At 52.8% G+C, this 8,122-nt stretch overlaps 1 protein-coding gene and 1 pseudogene across 2 annotated transcripts in view; both read right to left on the bottom strand.

Annotated features, from left to right (window-relative positions):
- Window positions 1-3,682, bottom strand: part of Arhgap22 (Rho GTPase activating protein 22) — a 165,549-nt gene extending 161,867 nt beyond the window's left edge. The window contains exons 1-2 of one of the 2 annotated variants that reach the window (XM_055612448.1): window positions 3,479-3,682; window positions 633-792 (exon numbers count right to left, since the gene is read on the bottom strand). In XM_055612448.1, coding sequence (XP_055468423.1) covers window positions 633-684 — 52 coding nt within the window. In that variant the 5' untranslated portion in view covers window positions 685-792; window positions 3,479-3,682. The remainder of the gene's footprint in view (window positions 1-632; window positions 793-3,478) is intronic. The other variant, XM_055612449.1, reaches the window with a different exon arrangement.
- A 4,114-nt stretch (window positions 3,683-7,796) lies between these two features.
- On the bottom strand, window positions 7,797-7,912 carry LOC129680729 (small nucleolar RNA SNORA17; annotated as a pseudogene).
- Between the last annotated feature and the right edge of the window lie 210 nt (window positions 7,913-8,122).

Genomic DNA, 8,122 nt, shown 5'->3' with positions numbered 1-8,122 from the left:
TATAACCCAGCACCTCTGTGAGCCAGCACCTCTATAACCCAGCACCTGTAAAGCTCAGCATCTGTATGACCTTTTGACCCAGCACCTTCAAGACTCAGCTTTTGAAGGGCCCAGCACTGTCAGGGCACACCTGACCGGCATCAAACAGACAAATAGGCCCACTGTGGCTAACTGCTGCCTTCCCAGAACTTCCTGGGGCAACTCAAGCATTGCCCACATCTTTCAGTTCACTGCCAGGCTGGGTTGTTCCCTGGCACAAACAGAGAAGCCTTGGGATGTACAGCTTTCCCTGTGGAGGCTTTCCCTAGTGTCTAAGCAGTCTGTGGACACCATGGTCCTCTCAGACATCAAATAAAGTTAGAGTCCTTGGCCACTGGAGCCCAGGACCCCTGACACTTGCTGTCATGCTGGAGCCTGTTTTTCAGGCATACATAGAGCAGACACTGAGATCATGACTGAGTGCTGGGGTAACCAGTTCGTGCCAGGGTCTGAAGGAAGATTGAGCCTCGACTGCATGGTGCCCACAACCCACCAGACCAAGGAGGCTCTTTCGGTGGCCCCAAGAGACATCAGTCTCAAGCAGGAAGTCAAGCCCACAGGCAGTCATCCCCCACACAGAGCCAAAGCCTTACTGAAGTATCTGGCAGCGAAGGTTCTTCTTTTGCTGGAAGCTGTCGGCAGCATCTCTAAGCTGGCAGTGTGCAGATTTCTCCCGTATCTTCTTTCAAAGGCAGCAGCCACATCCTCAGGCAGACAAGCTAATTCCTGGTTTCAGTAACAGGCGATCAGCATCTATAGTAAAGAAATATATTTAGAATGCCCTTTACAGGCATTTGCCTGGATTTCAAACTTGAAGCCTGCTGTGAGGGACCAGTTTCTTTGTGGAGCATGTACCTTGGGGATCTGAGAGCAGATTTGGGGAAGTCTGAGTATCAGTTCCTCAAATCTGGAAAATGGGACCAGCAGTGACAACTGCCTCTCAGAGGGAGCAGATGCCAGATGCGTCAGCGGAAGCCAGGGCACAAGGGCTCTGTGAGCCAAGAGCCCTGGCTGCTAGATTTGATTCTTTTTTTCTTCAAGGAACCAGCACAGACCTAAGGGGACATGTGCAAATTGCTCTGAACATGCTGGGTGGCTCCTGGCTCCCGCTATGGCCTCTGGGACTTGTAGTCCAGGGGCTGGGGTAGAGCCCAGGAAAGCTCTGTCTCATCCTCAGGGAGCCACTTCTCCATTTTCCATTCGGAAATCTGCCTTCACTGCAACATCATTTACAGCTGTGGAAAACGGGTACAAACACACAAACAAACAAAGACAAATCTTGGTGATAACTAGCCATGTGGCACTTCTGCAGCCATCAGCATCATTCACACAGCAGTCCTAGTGACCTCAAGCAAAGCTGGGCTGTCAGGTGACGGAGGTTGCCTGTCTTAGTACACATGACGTGACTGCAGATGGAGGCGCACCTCCAGAATGTTCTTCCCACCCATCCTGTCTCCACTCTGCTAACTTCTACAAGCTGAGCTTGTGTCAGGCCTGAAGTGACAACGTGAGCACTGGTGGATTCTTCCAGCCTGGTCTGGGGGAAGCAGAAATTCGGGGGAGGTAGGGAGGTGGGCTGTCGTCAGCCCATCACCCATTACCATGCCACAGAGAACGGAAGCTTGGGGCTATGGACTAGTAGTGGGCATTTTGTGGGTCGTGCTGGGGCAGAATGCTTCTGGCCCACACTTTAGCATGGGGACACAGTTCCTGTCACTGACGGGTCCCCAGGGAATGGTGGGATAGCACCTGGAATGGATAGGGCAAACTGTCTTTGGGATACATAGCAGAAAGAAGGAAATGGTGACTAAGCACGAAATCTAAAAGAGCCCAGGCCCAAGATGTCAGCATGATCCGGGACTCAGGAGTCCAGAGCGCACAGCTGAGCTGGGAGCTTCCAGGGTAGAGATGGAGCTGGGCTAGGCAATGAGGACCCTGGATCTGGTACAGACATCAGCAACCCGGACACATCTGGAGTGACACCTTCATTCTGTCTTAGAAGAATGCAGGGCTTGGAAGCATAGGTGGACTGGGGCAGGACTGGGGACCCTGTGTGTGGGACAGCCATTATAGCAAGACTTAGAATGAAGGTTCTGAGCCTACACCCTGGGTCCATTTCCTAGCAGGTCATGAAGCCAGGTGTATAGTATGTCTGTAATCCCAGCACTCAGGAGGCAGGGGCAGAGGATCCGAAGTTCAAGGCTATCCTCAGCTACACAGCGAGTTCGAGGCCAGCCTGAGCTACATAAGACACTGTTTAAAAAAAGGAAACAAAACGAAAGTCTAAAGGCAAAGTTGAATTCAAGAATACAAGGGTGCGTGTTGGCTCCTTTAGCCTCATAACCTGGGTGGCAGGCACAGCTGGATCCAGCAGGTTGACACAGTCAGCCAAGCCTGGTTGTTTTCCACTTCTGTTTGCTTCTGGGGTGTTTCCTCCTCCTCCTCTCATCCCCCTCCCTTTTCTCCTCCTCTTCCTCTCCCTCCTTCTTTTTCCTCTCTCCCCTCCCTCCTCCTCTCTTCCCCCCTCTCACTCCCCACTTTTATGCTGGAATCAGCTTCAGGGGCTAACATTTGTTCTCTCCCACCAGGCGGGAGGAAAGAGTAGATGGAAAGAGTAGACGTTCCAGTCTCAAAAGAACCAAGGGGCGTCTTCCCAATCCCCCTCAAATTTCCTTTTTTCTTGATTTTGGCGTTAAGCAACCCACTTGAGACTAAATCCAAACCAGTAGGGTGTGCTAATGGGATAAAGCTAGCCAGGTCTCATCTTATCTCAGGAAATAGGTGGGGCTGGTTTTCACAAGACCAGAGAAGGCAAGCAGAGAAGAGAGATGGGTGCTAGAATAGACCCTGGGAGCCTATTACGTGTGTCTGTCTGTCCCAAACACCTATGCTACTGTGGGGCTGCAGCAGAGAGGGGTCACCTCTGTGAAAGAGAAGAAATTGCTCTGTAGCCCTCCACCTCAGCCTTCCCTTAACCCACCTTTCTAAGCAAGGTCAAGGGCAGGCCACACCCAGGCCACACCTTTCTAAGCAAGCCCAGGACAGCTGGGGCTTGCCTAGAGAGTGAAGGAGCTCCTCCCTGAGCATGACTCAGCTCTAGCCATGGCTCCACACCATGCTCCCAACAGACCGGTGTGCCCTGGACTTGAGCCAGGGCCCCTGTGCCCTACATCACCCCGCCTGCAAGTATTAATAACAACTGACATAGGGCTGTATGTACTGAACGCCTTTACCTGACACCTGACAGCAGCTGGGGGAGGGTCTCCCTGTGGAATCGCGGTGATCCGAGCCAGCCAGCAATTTAATGTGACCTAGGAGGATTTTTAAAGTCCGTCTTTAAAGCAGGACCTCACAGCCTGTGGTCTGGAAACTTGGGCAGCCCTGGCTTGCCGCTCACCCCTCACAGGGTCGCTGCTGTGTGTACGTCACCTCTGCTCACCTGGACCTGAAGAGCAGGCTTCTCTCTGCCTTTACATCAACTTCCGAGGGCTCCTTCTTCGGCGTCTGGAGGGAGGACTCTCTTCTTCTACTGCCCTCTTCTCACCCCGTGGGGTCCCGGCCTTTGGCCCTGCCCCGGGCTCCCATGGGACGATGAGCCTGCTGGCAGGACCAGGGGATGCAACCCAGGCTGAACATCGTCAGGCAGGATGCAGGTTTCCTGTATCCTAGGTGCCTCTGGGGATGATGCTCTGACGGCAGTCCTTGGCTGGCTGCTTAAGGCTGCAGCAGCCTCAGCAGCTCTGAAAGAGTTCCCTGAAAGGCCGATCTCTGTGGGGAAGTGCCTCACGGAAGAGGGCCTGGGTTGTCTGGTTTGGAGTGCCCTCTGGTGGTGTTTTGGTGCGCTGCCCCGGTGCTTCGGGATCTTGGTCTTGCTCACTTTGCATTCCTCCTAGGTTTGGGGGCAGCTTGAGTGGGTCTGTGCTTCCCTGTGGCCTCACTTACCTACACTCTGCCAACTGCTGGAGAGTCAGGTGGAACTCCTGGGGCTTACAAGATTCTTGTTCCCCTCAGATCCCAGCTTGCTCTATGATTGGGCCCTGAGAACTGCAGCAAGAAGAGCCCTCAGGTGGCAGAGGGCAGATATGGCTGTTTCCCAAGCCATAAGGCTCACTGGGGGCATTTAAAAGCCAAGGCCCAGGAAACAAGTCGGAAGGTGGCCCCACTGCGGACGCAGAAAGTACCCTTCTGCCAGGATGCGCCAGCCTCCCACTCACCGGGGCTCAGCAGAGTCATCGTCAGGCTTCCCCGCTGATTAAGCTAACTAGGACGGTGGGATGCTAGTCTTGACCGCATAGGCCCCACAAGTTGCTGGCAACCTCACTGGAAAACACCTATACAGGAGAAGAACTATACAGGAGAAAGAACTCAAGTCTTCCCAGGCTTGCCAGAAAAGGTGGCTGGGGTGGCAGAACAAAGGAGGAAGGCTGAGATGAAATTGACTTTGACTCCTGTGGTGGACACAAGCTCACTGGGTAGTTTCACAGCCCTAACCTGAATAGGAGAGAAAAGAAGCAACATACAATAATTCAACCAGAATCCAGCCAAAACCAAGCAACAAAATTTACAAGAATAAGTAAAACTCTCTCAATAGTAACTATAAATGCAAATGGATTCAACTCTCCGATGTAATAGAGCAGCTGATGAACTGAAAACTAAGCTCCAGTTATCTGTTATCTCCCTTAACCATACCCTATGGGCAAAGAGACACACAGATTGGGAGTTAAAAGGGGGAAACCAGCCTACCAAGCACCCAACAAATCTACAGGCAAAGCAGAGCTGAAAACAAGATGGCACAGATATTCTCATACCCGATAAAGCAGACTTCAAATAAAACTAGCCAGAGAGCTGGGCATGGCGGCACATGCCTATAATCCCAGCACTTGGGGAGGCAGAAGCAGGTGGATCTTTGTGAGTTTGAGGACAGCCAGCTCTACAAAGCAAGCCCAGGAAAGCCAAGGCTACACAGAGAAATCCTGTTTCAGAAAAAGAAAAAATACTAGCTGGAGATAAAAGGCCACTGCAAACTAATAAAGGGAACAATTCACCAAGATCAAATTATATACACCAAAGTTTAGATCTTCCTATTTCATAAGACAAACACTAGTAGACAGAAAGAGCCTGAGACTGAATGAGAAGCTGACCGTAGGGCAGCGCCAGCATTCACCTCTCTCCGAGACCTGACTGTATATGCAAAGTGACCGGTGTCCTCACCTCTCCCCGACTTTAGACTGACAGCCAAAGTGAGACCTTCCTTCCTTCCTTCCTTCCTTCCTTCCTTCCTTCCTTCCTTCCTTCCTTCCTTCCTTCCTTTATCTCTCCCTTCCTTCCTTCCCTCCTTCCACCCTCTCTCCTTCCACTCTCCCTCCTTCCCTCCCTCCCTTCCTCTTTAATAACTTTTTATTGGTTCTTTGTGAGTTTCCCACCATGCACCTCTGTCCCACTCATCTCCCCCTCTCCTCACACCCATCCTTCACCCTTGCAACCTCTCTCACAACAGAGAGAGAGAGAGAAAAAAAAAACCTCATTGTGAAAGCTGTAGGGCCACAGTGTGTCCCACAATGTACCCCTTTGTCCATGCTTCTTTGTTTTCAATTTTTCATTGCAATGACTCATTGGTCTGGCTCGAGGCCTCTGGCTACTCCTACTCTATCAATACTGGAACCTCACTGGGACTCCTCTCAGGATATTCTGTTGTTGCCCTGTGTCATGGAGATCCTGTAGTTTTGGATCTATAGGACTCCAGCAGTTCATCGATGGGGTAGATAGATTTTGAGGTGGGCCCCTTCAAAGTGTGGCTCCGGGCCTGAGAGGTATCTGAGCTGGTCAGCCCGCAGGCTTTCCTGCTCTCATGGCTTTGGGGCTGGCCCATCTGCAACCCTTGCCACCAGGGCCAGCTTTTTGCTGCTGCTCAGGAGAGGTACAGGGCCCAATTTTCTGAGTGTTGCAGTCGGTGAGGGACAGGGCCAGCTCTCCCAGCTCTCCCACCTGTCATAGACGATGAAGGATGAGGGAGGGGAGGAGTAGCCTCTCCCTTGGCTGACCCACTGCCCAGCAGATAAGAGGCAGGGCCAGATGTTCTGCCCTCAAGCCCTTAGAACTGGCTCAATTGCAACCGCCACATCCAGGGCCATCTTGACTGTGCTGCCCAGGCGAGGTGCAGGACCTGTTCTCCTGAGTGCTGCAGCAGGTGAGGGGAAGGGACAGCTCTCCTGCTCTCATGACCCAGGGTCAGCTCTTCCACCTGCCATAGGTGGCATGGGGTGAGGGTTGGAGAGGGCATCTCTCCCTACCTCATGCTGCCGAATGGCAGGCAAGTTGCAGGGTCAGCTCTCCCATGCTCACACCCTCGGGGCCAGCTCACCCCACCCCCACCCCTGCCCTCAGGGTCAGCTCTACTGCTCTGGTGAGGTTCAGGGCCCTCTCTGCTGCAGCAGGTGAGGGGCAGTGTTAGTTTTCACGCTCTCACGACCCCACCAGGGTCAGCTATTCTGCCTGACTCCAGTGATGAGGGCAAGAAGGAGGGGATCTCTCCCTCCATGACTCCACTACACAACAGACAAGAAGCAGGGTCGGCCCTCCCGCACTCATGTCCTTGGGGCAGGCTCACCTACAACACCTACATCCAGGGATAGCTCTGATGACCTCGGGGCCAGCTCTTCTGCCTGCTTTAGGTGGCAATGGGCTAGAGGTGATGGGCATCTCTCTCTTGCCCTTGTCATTGCATGGCAGACAAATGGTGGGGCCAGCTCTCCCATGCTCCCACCCTTGAGGCCGGCTTGCCAGTGACCCCGCCACCAGGCTCAGCTCTACTGTGCTGCCAAGGAGAGGTGAAGAGCTCATTCTTCTGAGAGCTGTAGCTGGTGAGAGGCAGGAATAGCTCTCCTGCTCTCATGACTCCAGGGCCAGGTCTCCCACCTACATTTGGTGGTGAGGGGCAAGGGGTCGGGAGGTATCTCTTCTCTAGTCCACACCAGCACACAGAAAACAAGTGCTAGGGCCAGTTCTCCCAAGCTCATATAATCAGGCTGGCTAATGAACGAGTCCCACAATTATGCGGGCCAGCTCTCCCCAGTACTGCAGCTGGCAAGGGATGGGGTCAGCTCTCCTGCTTTCATGACCCCAGGGCCAGCTTTCCCATGATGCCCAGGTGAGGGCTGGGGCCAGTTCTCCAAAGCCCTCAGACAGCAACATGTCCCTGGGCAGCAGCTCACATCAGGGACATCTGCCTGGCCTTTGGTGGTAACAGACCCCTGTTTCTGCAGAGCCATGGACTCAGACATGAACCCTGATGGTGGCAGAGGCCAGGACTCCACCATGGTCCCAGGTGGCATCACCAGATACTCACATCAGGCTGTTTCTTGCTACCCTTGAGTCTCCAGTTCTGTCTTTCTTTATTGTGCCCACACCCTTCTGTTTCTTTTCCATTTTTTTCATCACTTACTTGTTCCTCTTAGTGGTACCCGGGGGTCTCTGAGTGTCTGGGGTTGTCTCAGGAGTGCTATGACCCGCTTGTGCATCATGGTGCCAGGCAGGGATCATCTCGTGCATGGTCTAACTGCTGCCTTCCCCCTTAGGCCTGCTCAGGGGAGGACTGGTGGTTTCCTCAGGCTAGCTCCCTGTCTGGACCCCATGGTGCCAGTCTGGTAGGGTCTTGGGCTCCCTTCTTGCCCTTCTTGCCTGGCCTGCCCGAGTGGCCCCTTGCAAGGGTACTGGTGGTAATCTCAGGTTCTCTCTCTTTTTTTTTTTTTTCTTCAGGGAATGGTAGGCTACTAATCATTCAGATGTCCACTGAGCAAAGACATAGCCTCTCTCCTCTCTGCCACCTACTGACACACATGTGACACAGCAGCCAGTTTCTTGACTTAGTCACAGCAATGGGAAAAGTAACTTATATGGAACTTGCTTAGATGTCTGTCAGATGAATGGATAGAGAAAATGTGATACATATATGCAGAGAGATTTTATTCAGCTGTAAAATAAAATTCTGGGTTTGGGAGAGAGCTTGGGTGGTAAATGTGCTTCTTGTCCAAGTGTGATGCCATGAGCTTGATCTCTGGGGCCCATATAAAAAAGCGAGATGACA

The sequence above is a fragment of the Psammomys obesus genome, unplaced genomic scaffold, assembly GCF_907164565.1.
Source record: "Psammomys obesus unplaced genomic scaffold, mPsaObe1.curated_primary_1811, whole genome shotgun sequence".
Classification (NCBI taxonomy): domain Eukaryota; kingdom Metazoa; phylum Chordata; class Mammalia; order Rodentia; family Muridae; genus Psammomys; species Psammomys obesus.
The sequence above is the reverse complement of the archived record's forward strand: the minus strand, read 5'-3'. Positions and strand labels throughout refer to the sequence as shown.